Here is a 20650-nt window from a genome sequence, read left to right as displayed (position 1 = left end):
CTGGGCAACACAGCGCCGTGGAGGGGGGGCGGTGCTCGTCGGAAGCCCGGGCGCACATCCGTCCCGGAACGGGCCCCGCGGAAGCAGCCGAGGAGGAGCGCTCCTGGGTGTCGTGGAAGATGACAGCGAACGGCGGACAGAGCCAGGCCCCGGGCCAGGGACGCAGGGAGGGAGCAGCAGGGCTCGTGCAGGGTCCTCCGTGGGCCGGGACGCCGGCCTGGGCCCTGGGAGCTGGGCCCCGCCTGGCGACAGAACCGGGGCGAACCCACAGCCCTTGCGCTGCCCCGTCCGGGCGCTCCCCAAGCACCGCCCCCACCGGCACCCCCGCCCAGCGCCCCAGTGGTGAACGGCCTGGGGCCGGGCCCATGAGTAACGCTCCGGAGGAGCCCCAGCCTGCAGAGCCGACTTCCCGGGGCCCCTGTGCCGCGCTCCCGTGAGCGCGCAGGGCAGGCAGCCGCTGGGGCTGCGTCCCCCAGGAACCAGGAGGCCCCCGAGGGCGGGCTTGAGACCACGTGGATCCCACCTCCCCCTAGGGCCGGTCCTGCGCTGGGCGAGCCCCGCAAACGCCCTCCTCATCCTCCCTGAGCCCCACATCACTCCCCGCGCCCAGGCCTCTGCTCCCACAGGGACGGGCTCTCCCTTGGCGGCTTGTTCCTCCTGGGGGACCGGATGTGTCAGTGACCCTGGTCAGCCTGGCCAGAACCGCAGCAGGGCTCTGGGAGGACTGAACGTGAAACCGGCGTTGGTGTGGGCAGCGTCTGCGGTTGCCTCCCCTGGGCCCCAGCAGCTGGGTGTCGGGAGTGCGGTCACTGAGCCCGGCGTCCTGGGGGGGGCCCAGAGGTGGGCCGCGCACCCCGGCATGGGCGCAGACGGGACGGGCGAGAACGTGACTTACGTTTGTGGTTGAGGGTCTGCACGCCCGGCCTGTGCGTCTGCGTGTGGGTGAGCCCAGCGGGGCTGCGGTGAACTCCTCCCTGTAGCCAGAAGGCCGGAGGCAGGAGAGGTCGGCAGCGGGTCTCCCCGGAGTATTGAGGACAGAGCGCCCAGAAGAGCCCTCATGTAGATGATCGCGTGATTTTTGACAAGGTGTCGACACCAACAGGAAAAGGACACAGTCTTTGCAACAAGTGGCGCTGGGAAAGGACCTGAACGCGAGACCTTAATCTTACAAGAAAACGAGGGCACAGTCTTCATGACACTAGACTTGGCAATGGCTTAGATATGTCACCAAAGGCGCAGGCAACAGCAACAAAAAACAGTTGGGATTGATTTTAAAATTTAAATTTGTACATCAAAAAACAGTAAAAAGGCAAGCCACAGAATGAAAGATATTTGGAAAATCTCACTTCTGATAACAGGTTAATATGTAGAATACACAGAATTCCTAAAACAAAACGAACAAAAACATCCTGATTCAGAAAGGGGCAAAGGACTTGAATACACACTTGACCAGAGAAGGTAGGTGACCAGTGAGTACACTTACAGACGCTCCACATCACGGATCACCAGGGAGACGCAAGTCACAGCCTCAGGCTGCCGCCTCACGCCTGTTAGAACGAACGCTGTGGACACACACAGGCCGTGGGTGCGGGGCCTGCTGGGCCATTGGTGACCGTGTGAAGAGGTGCAGCCGCTGTGGGATGCATCACGGAGGTTCTCAGAAGGTTAAACATAGAATTAGCCTGTGGTCCAGCTATTCCACTTACGGGGATGCACCCAGGAGAACTGAAAGCTGGGACATGCAGAGGTCTTTGCACACCCATGTTCACAGCAGCCAACAGGTGAAGACGCCCGAGTCCCCGTCCGCCGATGACCGGATGAGCACGTAACGCAGAATGTTGCTCAGCGTGGAAAGGGAAGGAAGCGCCTTGCGTATGGGTGGACCGGGAAGGCATTGCGCTCAGGGGCATAAGCCTGTCACAGAGAGACATACTGTGTGGTTCCACTTAAGCGAGGTGCTTAAGAGTCATCAAAATCAGGGAGCAGAATGCTGGGTGCCATGGGGGGGGGGCAGTGAGTGTTGAATGGAGACAGTGTCAGTTTTACAAGAAGAAAAAGTTCCGGAGGTGGTGGCGGCGGCAGTCGTACATTACAGTGTATTTAATGTCACTGAACTGTGAACCCTGTTACATGTATTTTACCAGAATAAAAAAATAAGGCTGTAGGACACACAGACACTTGGACACACGAGGCATCAGGGTCTCCTCTCCCTGGGGCAGGGTCCCAAGGCCAAGCTCGTGAAGGGGAAGCTGCTCCCCACCCTGGGGCATGAAATCTGGGCGACCCCCCCCCCTTTGAGGAACCCTGCTATCCAAAGTCTACACCCTACAAATGAGGAGGAGCGGGTGGTCCCTTGAAAGGAGCAGAGGAAGCCTCAGCAGCAGGGCCTCCTGGCAGCTGGAGGGGAGGTTGCGGCAAGATGCACTGTCCCCCGCGGCCACCACCCGGCCCTGCACGTGAAGGGCGCGAGGGCAGAGGCTCACCTGTCAGCTCCCTGCTAGCCGAAAGGGGCTGAGCTGCCGCCCTCCGGCTCCAGGCCCCCAGCCCCTTACCAGTGGGTTGGGAAAGGGTCAGAGGTCTGGTGGAACGAAGGGCGGAGAGGGCAGGAGGACCTGGCACTGAAGACACCGTCGAGCTGAGACCCTTTTGCAGCTCCCAGAGCAGCCCCCAGAGGCTCAGGGGAGCAGCTGTTCAGCAGGGTGATTGCAGGCGGGGTCCCTGATGGCCCCTTGTCTGCTCCGGAGCACACACTTCCTGCCCATGCTTTCCCGCAATGCGCTGCGCACTGTGCCTGCCAGTGTCGTCAGGATTGCAGGCACACTTCCCACTCTCCCATGGGCGGAGTACTTGGCTGCCAGCTCCAAAGTGGGGACAACGGTGATAGAGCCATCTCACAGGCTGGGGTTGTCTGCATTCAGTGGGTTAACACATGCAGGGCTCAGAACTGGTGTGGCACTCAGTAGGCCCTCAACATGCACCATCACCATCACCTTCGTGGCTGTCCCCATCAACATCATGGTTATCGTCTCCATTAGCTTCATCACCATCATTATCATCACCATCATCACCACCATCATCATCATCACTACCATCACCATCATCATCACCATCATCACTACCATCATCACCATCATCATCATCACCACCATCACCACCACCATCATCACCACCATCATCACCATCACCATCATCGCCACCATCATCATCATCACTACCATCACCATCATCATCACCATCATCACTACCATCATCACCATCATCACCACCATCACCATCATCACCACCATCATCACCATCATCACCACCATCATCACCATCATCATCACCACCATCACCATCATCATCACCATCATCACTACCATCATCACCATCATCACCACCACCATCACCACCACCATCATCATCATCATCACCACCATCACCACCATCATCACCACCATCACCACCATCATCACCGCCATCACCGCCATCATCACCATTGTTCTCATGTTGTGGCCCCAGGTCACATGGTAGATTGGAACCCTGAGCTGGTGGCTGTAGGAGCTGCAGTCTCGTGCAGGTCCCCCTTCAGGCTGCCCAGACAGGTGACAGTGGCCAGCAGCATCTGTTTGTTGTGTGTGGCCTCCTGTCTCTCAGCCCCATGTGTGCGCTTACCGCACAGACAGGCAGGAGGCTCTCAGCCGTGCGCCCCTGCAGACTTCCAGGGCAGGCTCCCTCCTGCTCCCGGACCTGCTGTCCTGGGCAGGCAGGGCCAGGCCAGCCCCAGATGCATTGTGTGTGGAAAGGAACAGCTCCGAAGGAGGAAACTTCCTTCCAGGCTGGGCGGGGGCCCAGGGTGAGCAGCCGGTCAGGGCCAAGGGGCAGGCTTCCACCCACGCAGACCTGGGCAGGAGCTGTGGCCACTGGCCCTCCTCAGGAGGAGGGCTAGCTCTCACCGAAACCCTAACTCCTAGGGCACCGTGGGGGTGGGAGCAGGAGGCTTCAGGGAGCCACCCGCAGGGCAGGTCCTGGGGCCACGGCCTCCCCAGGGTTGTTGGGGACCATCTGGCCTGAGGGGCGCAGGCAGTCCCTGGCCCTCCCCAGGGTGGGTCAGGCCATGCACAGCATTACTCACTGGCTCTCAGAGGCCAGCGTCCTGTTCCACTCTGTTTTATTAGTTCACATATTTTATTTTACTGTCTTCCTTAGATTTTTTCATTGAGGTATGACCTACATGTACTAGAGGGCACAGGCCCCTGCGTGTTCACATCCGTGTCCTGGCGTTGGGTCAGGGTGTGGGTGGGCCAGGCCCCGTCCCCACTCAGCACCCAGGAGGCCCCACAGACCCTTCCCTGGTCACAGGTGAAGGTGCTCTGGGGCCGGGCACCAGCAGTCCACCTGGATGGCCGGCGACAGAGACCCCTGCGTGAGCCAGCTCCGGTGGAGACACTGAGGTGGGAAACACCCGCCTTCCGGGCTGGCTGCGGGGGACGGAGGACCGAGCCAAGCGACGGGGACGGAGGCGCTCCCGTCCCACGAGCACAGGGCGCATCCAGCTGGCCTGTCCCCGTAGGCACTCCGAGGGCTGGCCTTGCGGGCCGGAGGCCGAGACGTTCCGGCCAGACCCGGAGGAGCTTCGGGTCCGAGGGGAGGAGGCTGCAGAGCACGGGCAGCGGGGCCCCCAGCCGACCTCAGACCCAGGCACAGACTGAGCCCCAGTCCTGGCTGCAGGCTGACCTCTGACCCCGGGCCCTGCCGCCTGAGCAGCCGCGCTCTGAGCGCCCGTGGGCGCAGCTGAGGGCTGAGCAGGAATGGGGCGGCTGGGGGGCCTTGTCGGGGCCGACGAGCTGTGGGAAGCCACACTGTGGCCACACCTGGGGACGGGCGCTGACAGGGAGAGACGCACACCCAACCCTTGGCTGCCACGTGCCCCCGGGGGTCGGGCCTGCCACGCGGCCTGTCAGCCTGTCTGGGGGTTGGCCCGGGGGGCCCTTGGAGCAACAGGCGGCATTGCGGGTCAGCCAGCGGCCCGAAGGCCCTGCCGGGTGGGGGGGCCTGAGGACGTGGGGCCTGCGGGACCGGGCAGGCCCAGCCGCCACCCAGGCCCAGGGAGGCGCCGCCGAGGCCCCGTGGGACCCCGTGAGGAGGTAGTTAAGGAGCCCGTTCTGCAGAGCGGAACCCAGGATGAAGGAGAGGAAGCCTTTCCCCGAAGTCACAGTGCTGGGGCGCAGGGGGTTCGAACCCACCTCCGGGTGGTGGGAGTGAGATGCTGGCGAGGGTCCCGTCCCCGGTGCTGAGCTGCCAGGAGGGTTGGTGGGACTTCAGGAACACTCAGAAGCAGCAGTTTGGGGGTCCCACCTCCCCTCCCATTCCTGGTGACGCCCAGAGGGGGGACTGAAGGGGAAGGTGGCTCCCCTCAGGCTCCTGGGGGTGACAGGGCCTGCTCTCTGGGCCCCATCCAAGCACCAAGCCAGCTGGGCGTCACCAGCAGCCGAAAGGAAACCCACGCAGCGGAGAAGGTTTACGCCGAGATTCCTGCCCCCGGGGGTGGGGGTGGGGGGCCTGAGCGGGCTTGCCTGGCCGGGCCCTCCCGCCCCGCGTTGCCGCCTGCTTCTCCCTGCCCTGCAGGGCTGGGACACGGAGGCTCTGGGTGTCAGCAGGGCCCAGCCAGGCAGTGCCAGCGCACCCCTACCCGCTGTGACCTCCTGCAGGTGGCCATGTGGCGCCACGGGCCATCATGGCCCCCAGGGGCGCACCCACCCAGTCCCTGGGGTACTCACAGCCTGGGCAAGAAGACAATACACACCTCATCTCAGGAGGGCCTAGGGCAGCAGGTCTCGCCCGGGGGCAGTTCCCTTAAGGCAGGTGACAATGCTGGGCCATCACAGCTCGTGAGGGGACCGTGTGACTGGCCACTAGTGGATGGGGGCTAGGACTGCTGCCCAGTGTGGCAGCCGTGCCTGGTCTGCGGCTGTGAAAGGCGACGACCCGGCTGAAGGCGTCTCTGGGAAGGGGACACTCTCACGCAGCGACCAGCCCTGAGTGGGGACCGGGAGGGCCAGGCGCATTGGGAGGGGGTCAGGGGCAGGTGGGGTCTGGTGCTGGCCTGGGGAACTCAGGAGGCGGGGCCTCCCGCGCCCAGCAGCCCCTGCCGCATTCCTCCCCGGGGTGGGCAGGGGCGGGGGCCCTGCATTCCCGGTGCAGACGGAGGAGGAGGCTTCCTGGCCCCGGGGCCTGGGGGCTCGCTGAGGCCCCTCAGGGTCCCCCTGCGCTGGGAAGGAGGAGCAGATCCTCAGGTCAGGGCGGCACTCAGCCGCCTGCATGGTCGGCGGAGCCTCCTGACCCGTGGGGCAGGTGTCACACGGGGCTGGCCTCCCCGCTCCTCAGTCTCTGTCTGAACCCCATTTTGTGAGCACACATTAGGCCCTGGCCCAACCGGGTGCCTGGCACAGGGAGACACGTGGCCAGAGGGGCAAGGCAGGAAAGCAACCCATCTGCTCCGGGGCGACCGGGTCACGCAGCAAGCCCGGGGAACTGGGAGTGCTCAGCGTTTAGGCTCCAGACCCCTCACCACTGGAGTCTCCCCGAGTTTACAGGCCCCCAGGAAGCATCTCCCCAGAAGAGCCGGGACCGATGTTTTGTAAATGTTGAAACTTGAGGCCAAGAGCAGCCTGGAACCGGGCCACCCCTGTCTCTCCATGGGCAAGGGGTCTGGGGCAGAGTATCCCAGAGGGGCCCCCCACTTCTCCCCACCCACCAGCACTGGGCTGGAGGCTTCCAGTGGGCAGGTAGGGTGGGGGGGGTCCCCAGGCCAGGCCGGCCCAGCTGGACCTCCCTGCCTTCCCCCACCTTTCCGGCATTTTGAGCCCTCCTTTAGTGAAATCGGGGTAACCGTAGTGGAAGTGCTTGGGGTGTTCCTTGTACCTGAAGCACTGGCGACCTCCTTGGGGAACAGGGGGGTTTCCCTGTCAGGCCTCCATGGCGGAGCCAGCAGCCGAACCGCCACAGTGACCAGGGGCCCAGTGGGGACGCCCCGAGGACAGGGCGGGAGAGGGCCATGACTCAGCAGACCCCCAGGCTGAGTCAGCCCCTGTTTAGGGTTGGCTGTCTTGGGTTCACCGTGGCCCTAAACACAGGCCCGCCCACATGTCCCCGCTGGTCACGGGCTGCACGGGCCAGCTGTCCAGCGTCGGCCAGCCGTGTGGGTGGTCCATGGGCACCCTGAGCTGACCGGACCTCCACTGTCTCCCTGGAGGCCTGACAGGCACCCACCCCCGCCTGAGCCTCACCTCCACAGCCACCACGTGGCCCCACAATCCTGTCCGGAGTAGGGCTCCGCTTGGCTGAGCTCCCCTCTCTATACCGGGGAGAGGCAAGAGGCCAGGGTGCCTGGTCCCTGGCAGCCCCCTTCTGCCCGCTGCCCTGGGCACCCATGTGCGCAGCGGGCACCAGAAGTCCACCTTCCTGTGGCTGACCGATACCCCAGCCCACGGACCTGCCTGCTCCCCGCTGGGGGCCGCCGGGGCTGCTAGGAAGGGCGCTGCCATGACAGCCCCACGCCGGCTTTGTGTGGACACGGGGTCACACCTGTCCTGCAGCCAGAGCTCCCCCAACGCCCAGGACACGCAGGTGCTCACAGCCAGGCCTGGGGGGCTGAGCTTGGCTAAGCTAGGGCAGTGATGGGGGGGACAGAGAGAGACAGACAGGGAGACAGACGGGGAGAGAATGAGAGACCCGGAGAGGGTGAGTCAGAGCAGGGGGGTGACGGAGGGGAGCAGGCTCAGGAGGGCGAGGTGGGGGCCGGGGCAGTGTGGTGGGGGGGGCCTGAGTCCCAGTCACCGGCCTGGCTGGCCAAGGCACAGCCTGGTGGCTGCTGGCCCCAACCCAGGCCTGTCGGCTTCTGTGGTGCCCAGAGGGGTGGGCTGCCCCCGAAGGCAGCAGCCCCAGCAGGGTCAGGCCCCAGGAGCTGCCGTCCAGAGCTGTCAGGGGTCGGAGCCCTGGGGGCTGGGGCTGGCAGAGCCTCCCTTGGCCTCCCTCACCCGCAGCCCCATCCCTGCCCTTCCTGGGAGATCAGATTCCTCCTGGGCCCCGAGGCCTCCTGGCCATATAAGGCTGTCTGCGGGCACCTCTTGGAGAAGCTGCGGAGCCCTCACCCTGCCCCCCATGGGAACCGGAGCTTGGCCAGACCCCAAGGACCAGGCGGGGGAGGGGGCTGCGGGAGCCTAGGTCGCGTGAGGGAGGAGGGCCCGCTCGTCAGGCCCAGGGCTGGGGCTGAGTTCCTCCGTCTGTGCTGGGGAGGCCCCGCCCCTCACTTGTCCGCCCTGGGGCCGGGGTACCGAGCAGGGAGGTAGCAAGGGTGGGGTTGAGCGGTACTGGTGTGGACTCACAGCAACACATAGGGGGTCGTCCCAAGTGTTCCCAGAGATCCGGGATCAGGGGGCCTGGATGCCCAACTTCACACCCCAGCAGGATGCTGAGAGGTACCCCGATGAGTCCCCCAAGAGGGAGGCCCATGGGGCTGGGGCTCTAAGGCAGCCTGCGGTTGGACCGGCCCCTCCTTGGCTCCTGCAGAGGGTGGGCTCTCTGGGGAGGCGCCCAACAGGCCCGGACCTGACCAGGGAGGGGTCAGGCAGCCAGCCCAAGGGGAAGCCCATAATGGAGCCCTAAGTGGGCAGAGGTGGTGGGTGGTCAGCCGCGCCCCCGGCGCAAAGGTTTCTCTTTGCCTGAAGGCAGCCCAGCCACTGTCTGTGCCCCCAAATGCCCCTTTGACCCTTTTTTCTAGAGCCAGACCACCCTCTTAGGCCCCGGTCGGGCGGCTCAGTGGGACGGAACGTTGTCCTGGTCACCGAAAGGTTGGGGGCTCGCTTCTTGGTCAGGATGCCCACCTAAGTTACGGTTCAGTCCCTCGTTGGGGCGCGTGCGGGAGACAACCAATCAATGCTCTGTCACCCCACCTCTCTCTCTCAAATTAACAAGCATATTTTTACAAAATAAAACATGAGCACCCTCTTAGAGAACATACTCTAAACTATCCTGTACTCCCAACCCTGCCTGGCCTTCTCCCACCTCCACGTGAAGTTCCTCACGTTCCCTCCCTAACTCCAAATGCATAAAAGGAGCTGCAAAAGTGTCATTTCTGGGAAGCATTTGAGATCTTGCCTCCTGGCGATGTCATCAGTTTGGCTCAAATAAATGTCGTAAAAATTCTCTACAGGTTTGGATGTTTCTTACCTTACGTGGACAGGGCAGGGGCTCTGCCGGGTTCAGGGTGGAGCGAACCGGCCCAGTCCCGGTGAGGGAGGGGGAGGACTGAGCAAGGAATGGCCAGAAGGGGCTCCAGTGCTGGGCCTGGCTTTCGTCTTGGGACAGACAGGAGCCCTGTGTGCCTGAGGGAGGCATGCAGCCAGCCCAGCAGGCCCTCGGCCCATAGTTCTTATCACACAGGCTCCAGCCTCCAAGGGACAGACTGGAATGATGCTGATTTCTGACTTCTTCCAGCTCAGGGCCCACTTTGCAAAGCCAGCATCCCAATATCAGCTGGGGCTTGGGGCGCTCCGACCCTCAGGGGGAGACACAGAGGCGGGGGCGGGGTGGGGGGCAGAATCCAAGCTCGACTCCTGCCTCTGCAGTCCAGACTGACGCCATGCTGGTCACCCCACGGAGAGTTGCAGCACCGCGCTTCTGGACTTCCCGGGGGCCCGTGCCTTTTACAGGGTCCAGCCCAGCCACCCAGGGCCACAGCACCTGTTGGGAAGGGCACCAAGGGGAACCCCTGCAGAGCCCAGCTGGCCAACTCAGGCAACTGGGCCCACCTAAGCCGGTCTGTGTCCCTCCCACCCCGTCAGCATGCCTGAGGGTCAGGCCTGCAGTGGGCACCCTGGGGGTGTGGCCTATGAGCTGGGCACACAGGGGTCAGAGGGCTCCCAGAGGAGGGGCCTTGGCTGGGCAGCACATGGGTCAAACCGTCTCTTTCCTTGCGGGGTCAACCCAGAGCCTGGTGGCCTCTAAGGTTTCCCAGGACCACATGCCGTGGAGGCCGTCGGTGGCCAAGGAGGGGTCGCAGCAGAGAGGGGAGAGCACCCTTCTTTCAGGGCAACAAGGGGCCTGACCTCTGCCCACTGGCCCCAGCCCCCAAACTGCAGGCGCTGGGCTGGCTCCCACAGCGGACCGTGCGGGCCACAGGCTGAGCCGCGGCCAACCAGGCCAGCGCCCTCCCATCCTGCTGGGCTTACCGCTCCCCGAGGGGCTGCTTTAAGAACGTGGGACTCGCCTTCCACAGCCGCCAGACTCAGCCTTGCCCTGCTCCCGGCTTCTCCGCCCCACTCCCGCCTGTGACAGACATGCTCACCTGCTGGGTTCCCTGGACGAACACTGTGGGGGACGCCCCGCTCCTCCACACGACAGCACTAGCTCCCCCCACCCCTCTCCCTGCTGGGACAGACACAGGCCAGGAAGCTGGGGGTCCCTGTGGCCCCTCCCAGGAGGAGAGGACCCCGTGGCAGAGCCGGGGCCCGGAGGCCCAGCAAGTGCAGTCACCTGGCACTGACTGCAGGCACAAGGACGCCGTGCGCACCTGCCTCCTGGAGGGCCTCCGGCTGAGCAGGTGTGCCCGGCTCACAGGCTCCACACCTGCCCCACATGTGGGCAGCAGGGCTCCCGGGGGCACCCGCCCCCCAGGACCAGCTGTGCCTCTCCCAGGGATTCCGGACAGAACCGGGCTGCCTGACTGGGGAGGGGTGCCCCATCACGGAAGGCCGTGAATGGCTGGCCAGCTCCCTCCCCCTTGCTAGCTGGGTGCTCTTGACTCCGCCCCGGCCTGTCTGGCCTGTTCCCCCATTTCTGAGTATTCGGTGGCTGGGTGACCCACAGGCTGAGGGAGGCAGGAGACACACTTGCTGGGCCCCTTGGGGATGACCTGGGCGGCAGGGGAAAAGTGGGCAGAGACAGGACTCCTCCTTGCCAGCCCACCTCTCTGCAACCTCCCCTCGTTCTCCATGCTGCCCCCTCCCTGGCTGGACACAAAGGCACACTGTGGGGGCAGACGGTGACTCCCTGCCCCACCAGCCATCAGCTGCACCCCGGGCAGCTGTCAGTGATTAACCCCCCTCCAGCTGGGGGCCGCGGCTGACTCAGCACATTCCCGGGCAGCTGCCCCTCCTGCCCGCCTGCCACATGGAGGCCTGGGCACTCCAGGGCCCAGAGGACGCCCACACAGCACTTCTTCCCACTGACCGCTCCAGGGGAGCGGGTCAGGGGGAGAGAGGGTCCCCGGTACCCAGCCCCAGACTGCCAAGGTGCCCAGCTGGGTCCAGGGCATGCTGGGGGCAGGAGTGTACTGCTGTGGCATGCCAGGTGTGGGGGGTGGGGGTCAGGGAAGGCTGGGCAGGTCAAGTCCCCCATCCGGGACTGCTACTGCCCAGAGGCGCTGTCCTTTGCAAGGGATCATAAATTATCTCCTGAGCCGGCCTGTCCGGTGCCTCCGGATTCCTCCAGGCCTTCTGCCCACCCCATGAGCTGGCCCTCCCCCCACTCTGAGCTTCTCCGGCAAAGGGACTAAAAGTAAAGTCACAGAATCACGGAGCTGGGGAGGGAGGGGGGAGGGAGGGCCATTCCCATCGCCTGTTTCCCAACTCCAGGGAGAGAGGGGGCCCCCAGGCCCTGGAGAGGCAGGAATTGCAGGAGGCCGGGGGCCAAGGAAGATGCGGGCAGGCAGCGGTGCAGGATCCCGGGAGCAGCTGCCCGGGGCAGGACCCCGCCAGGACTGGCTGGATGCGCCCCAGGAACTTACCCTGCCCCCAGGACTGTCCAGGGTATCCCATGTAGGACAGACACCCTGCTGGCCTGGCTCAGAGAATGGGGGAAGCTGCCAGCCCAGCAGCTGCAACCCCGTCCTCACCCCCTCAGGCTTCCCTAGAGGCGGGTGGGGGGCCAGGAGCCTCCCAAGTGCAGAAATGACGGATACAGCGGGAGCCGGGCTCCAGGTTCTGTCCCGTTTCCTAGGCGTCCTCCAGCGCCCGTCCTGCGCAGGAAGTGGCGCTGAGCCAGAGGGTTCAGACTGGCACACAAAGTGGGGGTCCACATTGCCCCCAAGCACGGGCACTGCCTGGCCCAAGGACTGGGCCACCCCCCACAGCGGGTGCTCCATAAATGTCCTCCACAGTCTGTCTCCTTGGCACCCACGAGGCCACAGACACCCTTCCCTCACTGCCGTGGGTGGGCACCGGGTCCAGCCCCTCCTGACCCATTCCCCCGTTTTAGAGTATTTTTAAACCAAAGCGTGTGGAAGGCTATGAATGAACCAGACCTGGAAGCACGGGGGCCCCATCAATCCGGTTTCCCTGTCCCTCTGCAGACGGATTCCCTGCAGGCCCCTACCCACCCACCCACTGCCCCTCACACAGTTCAGAGTACACCTTCTCCCACACCTGCCAAGTGGGGCAGACACGGGGGCAGTATGAGGGGAATAACACCGAAAGCCAGCCTGGGGAGTTTGCTGAGGCTGTGCCGGGGTCTCCGGAGGGCGCCCTGTCCAGGGGGTCGGGTGGGGGTAGCCAAACGTCCAGGATCCCATGCAATGGTCGCTTGGGACACTGTGTAGTTCTGAGGGTACGGGTGGGGACGTGCTGGGCCATTCACGGACAGATGTCCCGGCTGGGCGAAGGGCCAGCGTACCCGACTCCCGGCCGCCGTGCCTGCGCCCGGACCGCCGGGGGCGCTCGGCCGCCAAGAGGTGCCCGAAGTTATGAAAACAAAGAGCGGAGCCTCTAGGCTGGGACAAGCCGGGCGGTTGCGCAGGGGACTCGGGGCGCAGCGGGGCGCAGCGGGGCGCAGAGGGTTGCCGGGTCGCCGCCCAGGACCCGAACCACGCCCTGGGGGGCCTGGGCGGCTCCGCGTTCCCACGGCCTGGCCCGAGGCCAGCAGGTGCCCCTTCCGGAGGCCGGCCGGCCGGGTTCCGAAGGGTTAAGGCTGCCGGCGGCCCCTCCCCCTCCCTGTCCCCGGGGCGCGGGGCTGGGGCGCCCGGGCGGGCTGGGGCGGGGCCTGACGTCCGCGGGCGGAGCGAGCCGGCTGGCCCCGCGCTCACACCCCACCGGGCTCCCGCGGCGCACAGTCCCAGAGCGCCGAGAACGCGGCCGGGACCTGCGGGATGGAGAGGTCGCGCCCCGCGCCGCCGCTGCGGCTGCTGGTCGGACTGGCGCTCCTGGGCGCGGCGCGGGCGGCGGCGCCCCGCGACTTCAGCCTGCACCCACCCTACTTCAATCTGGCCGAGGGAGCCCGCATCGTGGCCTCCGCCACCTGCGGCGAGGAGGCCCCGGCGCGCGGCGCCCCGCGCCCCACCGAGGACCTCTACTGCAAACTAGTGGGGGGCCCCGTGGCCGGAGGGGACCCCATCCAGACCATCCAGGTGAGCGCGAGGCTCTGCGGGCGTGGTGGGTGGGACGCGGTCCCGAGGACCCCGCACCCGGCGCACCGGAATCGGACCCCGAAACTTCGGCCAGACTTGGCGGGGAGAGCCTCGGGCCCGGAAGAGCCCAGGTGCGGACCGAGGCTCCCGCGTCGCGCCTCGACTCTCCAGTTTCACATTTCGGGGAACGGAGGGGACCCCAACCCGGCCATTCAGGCTCTGCCAGAGAACTGCGAGTCCCTCCTCCACATCACTACCCACCCCCACCCCCCCGCCCCGACCCGGGAAGGCGGGACGCAGCGTCCCCAGCACGGACCGTGGGCCGCGGGGCCAAGGGGGGCTGGCGCCCAGCCCCTGGCGGCCCCGATTCCCGGGATGCGGGCGAGGTGGGACTTGGCGGCCGCCGCCCGCTGCCTGCGGGGAGGGGGCGGACCGCTCCGCCTTCCCCCGGGACAAGCTAGAACCTGCTGCTGGCGCCCGGGCGGGACTGGGATGCGGCGGGAGGAGCCAGACAGAGGCTCTCCCTGCTAGCTGCAAGGGGTGAAGCCGTTCCCACTGGGGGTCTAGGGACTTGGGGGGCCCCAAAGGGCAGACGACAAACAATGGGGTTTTTAGCTGAGGAAGGAAGCAGGGAACTGCAGTCAGGGGCTGCATCTCTGCCCCCCACACAGGTGGTGAGGTCTCCCTAGGGACCCTCTGGGGGCACGCCCTCCCGTGCCACGAGCCTGTGGGTGGGAAATGGGTTTCGAGGTCCCCACACATGGACACCCCCCAAGGAAGCTGAGCTGTTGGGGCAGGGGTCCTGTGAGCTTCCTTGGCCTGCAGGCTTCCGGGGGTGGCCTGGGGAGGGTGGGGAGGGTCTGCCTCAGGGGCTCGCTGACGCCCTACGCTGGGCTGGGCCATCTTTCCACTCCCACTGCTGACCCTTCAGGAGAGCCTGGGGGCCTCAGGGCTCATGTAAACGCAGCCTCTCCCCCAGGGATGAGGTCCCAGGCCACCACCGTCCCGGTACGAAGGCTAGGGGAGGGGTGGAAGGTCGCTGGGGTGGGTGATGAAGGAGCTGGGGCCCCTTCACGCCGCCCTCGGCCCCCCAGCGGAGGGAGGAGCTGAGAGGCGCCCTTGTGGGGCACCTCCTTCTGGGACAGAGCACACCCCCCGCAGGCTCCTCAGCTCACCTGACTGCTGTCCCCTAACCACCCCCACCCCCCGAACAGCTGAGATGGGAGGTCTCAAGCCCACATATCGGGGATGGGGAACTGAGGCCTGAACAGGTGCAGACACCTGTGGACACCCCACAGTCAGACCCAGACCCGGGCCCTTGGCACATCCAGAAGCTGTGAAAGGGGCTGGGTCCAGGGAAGGAGCCCAGGTCGGGGTGTCCAAAGCTGCCCCCCGGGGCCTGGCCAAGCCCCTCCCCCCTCCTCATGGCTCCCCTGGGATTCTGCCCCTCAGGCAGTGGAGGCTCCGGGCCACTCCTCCTCTCTCCCACCCATGCTGCCTGGCCCAAGAGGGCAGGCCCTTGAGGAGGCCCAGCTGATGGGTCGGTCGCTGCCGGGAAGGGGGGGACCCTCATGCCCCCTCCTAGTGCCTAAAGGAGCAGTTGGGGAGCTGAGGGGCCAAGGCTCAAAGCCCTTCTGCTCTGTGTCTCCTTAGCCGCGCGGTTTTCCTCCCAGAGCTTTGGTCTTCTCATCTGTATAATGGGTACAGCGTGAGGATGCGCCTCACCTGCTTTTGGAGCCAGGATGCCAGGATGCCATCTGTCACACGGGGACCACTGGAAGCCGGTGGCAGCCCTGGTGTCATGTGCCAGGGAACCAGCCCTGAATGAGAAGCGTCAGCCTCCTCGCCCGGCCCACGGTCTAGCCAGAGCAGCTCAAGCTTTCCCTGAAAGCTGGTGGCCCCCAGCGATGGGCACCCCTGCTCTGAGGCCACTGGGCGAGGCCTGGTGCAAAGATCAGCCACTGCGTGCTGTTCGATAAGTCCCTGGACTCGCCAGTGCTCCTGCCCTCTCCTCTGGGAGCAGGGGTCTCAGAGCCCTGGCCTCCGATGGGGTTAGTGGAAGGGTCTCACCTGCTGACCCCACATGGGAGCCAGTGGCCAGGCACAGGGGGCATCAGGAAGGTGAAGCCCCCATCCGTCCATCCAGAAAGACTGGTCTTGTGCCAACATGGGGGGTGGGTCACAGAGGACATGGGCAAGGCTGCAGGCTCCCGGCTCCCAGGGGACCCTCTGGAGGAGGCAGGACAGAAGCTGGGGTGGGGGTCCCAGTGGGGCCTGGGTGAGCCCAGCGGGGTGAGGCGGCCCCATGCGGGCGGCCCTCCCAGCCTCAGGTGGGCACAGGAGGAATTCAGGGCTGGCCCAGGGGCCCACAGGGGAAGTCAGGGGCTAGGCTGCCGGAGCGGTGACTCACTGGGAGGGGAAGTCCTTATCGCTGCTCCCTGCTTCCTCGCTGTTTCTGACAGGACCCTCTGCAGCAAAGGTGTGGCGGGAGCCTGGATTCCCCCGCCCACTGTGAGTCTGAGGCCCTGTCACTGGGTGTCCCCCGACTGGGGCTGCACCAGGACAGCTAGGGTGGCCTCCCCCAGACTCTCTGGGTGGGCCCGAGCAGAAGCTTCCCAGCTCGCACGTGGTGCTCATAGGCTGGGAGGCTACCCCCAGCCTGATGGCCTCGCCCGTCCCTCTGTGGCACCATCCCTCCAGCAGGCCCAAGACAGCGGTCACCGTGTGCATGGTGATCTTGTGACACTGCTGAACCCCTGCTCTGCCTGCCCCTAAGGGCTCCCACAGGCCTGGGAGCCGGAGCCCCAGCTCCAGTTCAGGGGTCACCGTTTGGGCTTGCCGCTTCTCCATCCCGTGGCTCCACCCCTCGGTGTGGCAGCTTGGAGCGGTGGCTCAGGGACACAGTGAAGACCAGGCGGGGGTGCCCCCAGCTCCGAGCTCCCTGCCCCTGGGAGGCCTTGAACACAGAATCGTAGCAGCAGACAATTCCAGGTCCGGAGGTGGGATGGATGAAGCAAGGGGGCCCCTGGGGGTGTCGGGTCAGCGTCCTGGGTGGTCTGGAGCTGGCGGGGGTGCTGCTGAGGAGGTGACGTCTGAGCGGAGGCGGAGGACAGATCACAGTGCACAGGGGGCCCAGAGCACCCAGCCCCGGGGTCCCCCGCCTGCCCGGCTGCCTGTTGGTCTAGCCCTCCCAGGTGCGCGGTGCAAGCCTGGGAGGGGGCGGGACGTCCCGCGATCCCACCTCCAACTCCCAGGATGAGGTCGGGCCCCCCAGGAGGCTGGGAGGGGTGCGCTGGCCGCCTTTCCCAGACGCAGCCTCTCCGGTTTCAATCAGTGCCAAGTCCCGGAGGGCCGCCTTTGTGCGCGGAGGGATAGCAGGTCTGGTTTCCTTGGGTAGGGGGTTGGGCTCCACCAGGCCAGAGGCCAGTGCCCGGCCCTGCCCCCACCCCACCCCAGGCTGCCAGCACCTGCTCCTCCCTGGCAGGGCCAGCAGGCCAGGACGCCGCTGGGAGCTGTCTGCCCCCAGAGGACAGGCCCCTGGCAGGTGTCTGGACCATGGCAAACAGCTGCCAGGCCTGGGGTGGGGTGGCTAATCCCGGGGCGGCCGAGGCAGGTGCTGGCATTGCTCCCCCCACTCCTCAGATGGGGACGCTGAGGCTTAGCAGCTGCGTGGTCTGGCGGGTCCCAGGGCTCGGAAGCCTCAGAGCCAGGAGGTCCGGGCCTGGCCTGCTGGTTGCCCACATGCCTCCACTCGGGGGCCCTGTCCCCACAGGCCACCAGAATGGCTTAGCTGCGTGTCTCTGGAGACCCTAATCCAGATGGCTCCGGGTGAGGGCCTGGCAGGGGCTGTGGGAGATGGGCCGCTGCAGGTGGGGGGTGGGTCTGGCTCTCCCGATGGGCCTAGCCCCCAGGCTTCTCACCTCCAGGTGATCTGGCCTTCTGTTCATAGGGGGCGTGAGAGTCACCCCTTGACTGGCCTCTTTCCCCACCCTCAGATCCAGTTCTGTTGGCCTTCGCTCTGTTTACTCTGCTGCTCTCCCTGCCTCAGGGCCTTTGCATGGGCAGCCCCTCTGCCTAGAGCCACACCCCTTATGGTGTATGCCACCTCCTCAGAGAGGCCCACCTTGATTTTCTCACCTAAAGGGAGTGTCCCTCTCCTTCTCCAGTCTTAGTTCCTTCAACTCACAGGAGCTGTGTCCCTGGGTCGAGATTTCGGTAGACACGGCAGATGAATGAACAGGGTGGACTGTGCGGTGGGAGGGTGGCAGCTGGAGGGGCCCCACCTGGCCGGTTGACAGCCCCACCCCCACTCCCTGCAGGGCCAGTACTGCGACATCTGCACCGCTGCCACCAGCAACAAGGCGCACCCCGCGAGCAACGCCATTGATGGCACCGAGCGCTGGTGGCAGAGCCCCCCGCTGTCCCGCGGCCTGGAGTACAACGCGGTGAACGTCACCCTGGACCTGGGCCAGGTAGGGTCCCGTGGTTGCCCACCGCAGCCCCCACCCCTGCGTTTCCGGCCCCAGGGCTCCCTTTGGGGCACAGGCTGGAAGGCGAAGTGCCTGAGCGGCTCGGGTGCCCGCCGGGGGTCTGGGCGCAGGCTGTCTGCCGGAGGCGGGCGCTGGCGGACAGAAGCGTGGCAGCGGCGCCTCGTGCGTGCCCTTTGCCCACTGCTGCAGCGCGCAGGACGAGGAGGCGCCGGCCCGCGCTGCCATGGAGGCTGGGTGGGGGTGCGGAGGGTCCGCTCGGCGGCGGTGTTTGCTCTGGGCGTTCCTGCACGGGGCCAGGCTGGTGTGGGAGGGGCCCCAGGAATGTGGAGGAGGCCGGGGGACGCGGGCATTCCTGGGATACCTGCGCTGCAAAGGCCGCTGCGGGAGGTGTGCCTGCCCCAGGCCCGGGGCCGGCAGGTGGGGAAGAGTCCCCCTCAGTGGACACTGCTGCCTCAGGCTCAGGTCCCGGCTGCATCCTGCTCGCCGTGTGACATTGCTCAGGTGTCCTGGCCTATGGAATAGGCCAGCAGTCCCGTTGCCCCCTGGGGCAGGGGCGGGCCTGCCTGCAGTCCCCACTTGGAGGTTGATTCTGCCAGACCCCACCTGCGGGGGGCGGGGACGGAGTCAGGTCCAGAGGCTAGAGTCCAGGCCAGCCTTGCCACTGCCCTGTCCTGTGACCCGGTGCCCCTGCCCCTTGCTGAGCCGCCTCCCGCGGGCACCTGGAGTGTCAGGACAGGTGGTGACCTGTGTCCCAGAAGCTGACTGGCAGGGTGGGCCCCATGGCAGGTTAGGGGTACAGAGTCGGGTATTTCCTGCCCGGCCGGCAGGCCTGGCCCAGTGGTCAGCAGGGCAGTGAGGGGAGTGGGTTCATTTCCTAACAAGTGGCCTAAGGTTAGGGGCCCCTGGATTGGCTGTTCCATATGTGGGAGAAGCAGCTGGAGGGGCAGAGGGGAGGGCCTCGTGGTACCCTGCCTGCAGGCGCCCCGCGATGAGCAGGGGAGGCAGCCTCAGAGCCACGTGTGACCCAGGCTCTCCCTCTCTGGTGGGAAATGGGCCCCACCCCCACCCCCCAGGACCAGCCCAAGGGATCCGGTGCTGAGTGGGTGGGTTCTGGCTGCTCCGCCCCTGTCCTCCCTGCGGGACAGGCCTGGCCAGGCTGGGGGAGGGGCCACGGCCGGGTACGGGGTGGGGTGGGGGCGGGGGGCACAGTGGCCCGGTCTCCATGGCAACCCCAGAGCGGCCTCAGAGCAGGTGGGCGCAGTGCCCAGCCTGAGGTGCAGTGGTGGGGCCTCGGCCCCTCCTGGCCCTGGGACCCCGCCTGGGACCCCGCCTGGGACCCTGGCCATCCTGCCTCTCCAAAGTTCAGTTCCCTCAACTATAAAATGACGGGAAGGGAAAGGAGGCTTTTCCATCCACCTCCCGTGTTTCCATTTTGGTTTGGACTGAGGGGGCTCCATCCTTGGTCTGGATGGGGTGGTGACCCCGGTTCCAGCCCCAAGGCGAGAGGGTCTCGGTGCCCAGGTGGGGTTCCGTGGAAATGTGGGAAAGGAGCTCACCGCCCCGCTCCCTGAGCCTTGGAGCAGGGACTGGGTTTTGGGGTGCCACTTGCCAGGGTTGGGGATGGAGACAAGGTCCTGCTCGCAGTGCCTGGCCTGGAGCAAAGCAGCCCACATATGGCAGGTGATGGAGCGCAGGGAGGCATTCGGAGGGCAGGCCTGGACTGTGTCCACCGGGGCCCTCACAGTGACCCTGGGGCCTGTGCCCTTAAGTCTGCCAAGGTCTGGTGACAGGAGACATCCCCAGGGCAGGACCCTCTGAGCACACTCCCTGGTGCAGATGAGACACCGGCCAGGCAGGAGGGGTCTGGCTAAGCTAACCCGGTCCGGGGGTCCTGACCGCCGACGGGGTTTCTGCCACTCTGGGCAATCCTTGGAGACGAGCATCCAGGGTGGGGCTGGGGCTTCCGTCAGGAACTGGGGCTGAGCGGGCAGCGGGGTTGGGCGCTCCCGTGGCGGACTGCCAGCTGCCTTTGTTCTGGGATCTGGAGCGGATGCCTTGGGAAGTGGGGGGCGGGGTGGGCAGCCAGCGCTGGGCATCGGGAGACCTTTCGGCCCCTAGGAAGACAGAGAGAGAGGCCGTGGGCCACGTCATAGCTCCGTCTCACGCCTGGTGGGTGGGCCAGGGCTGGCAGGGGGCCATGAACCTGCCGAGTGCCGTTCTGATCTTTCCCATGGGGGCGGGAGTTGGACCCTCTTCCTTCCCACGTTGCAGCTAGAGAAGCTGCTGCTCCGGGAGCCACGTCCTGGCTGGGAGGGCGGGGAGGGGCCCGGGCCCGGCACCTGCCCTGCTCCACAAACCCTCCGGCCTGAGAGAGCTGTCGTTGGTCTGGGCCGGGCTGGATGCCAGCCTCCGAGCCAGTTGTCCTCAGGTCGGGCCAGGAAGCCTCCCCGGCTGGTGCGCTCAGGCGGGGCAGGTCTGCCCGAGGCTGCAGGGGTGCAGACTGGAGGGCCACCTCGGGGCCTCGGGCAGGGTGGAGGTGCAGAGGGAGACTGGGCCAGTCTTGGGGTAGAGGCTGGGGCGGCTGCCCGTGAGGCCAGAAGTGGGCTCGGGGCTAAAGTGCCGGGAGAGGGGTCACAACACCAGATGGGGTGCCAAGGAACCAAGCTCCGGTGAATGTTCCCTGGACACCTGGGGACACAGAGTTCCCGTGTGGAGGGACCTGGACCTCGCACTGGTGTCTGGAGGGGGCGCAGGGCTTGACCCCGGCTGGCCATCTGGC

General features: G+C 66.0%; 1 protein-coding gene across 1 annotated transcript in view; it reads left to right on the top strand.

The window, feature by feature from the left end:
* Positions 1-13112: 13112 nt before the first annotated feature.
* The window catches only part of LAMA5 (laminin subunit alpha 5), a 44429-nt gene continuing 36891 nt past the window's right edge, over positions 13113-20650 (top strand). The window contains exons 1-2 of the mRNA XM_090286635.1: positions 13113-13381; positions 17701-17853. Coding sequence (XP_090142761.1) covers positions 13124-13381; positions 17701-17853 — 411 coding nt within the window. The 5' untranslated portion in view covers positions 13113-13123. The remainder of the gene's footprint in view (positions 13382-17700; positions 17854-20650) is intronic.

Source organism: Furipterus horrens, unplaced genomic scaffold (assembly GCF_987537825.1).
Source record: "Furipterus horrens unplaced genomic scaffold, mFurHor1.1.pri manual_scaffold_8, whole genome shotgun sequence".
Taxonomy (NCBI): Eukaryota; Metazoa; Chordata; class Mammalia; order Chiroptera; family Furipteridae; genus Furipterus; species Furipterus horrens.
This window is presented reverse-complemented; position numbering and strand designations above follow the sequence as displayed.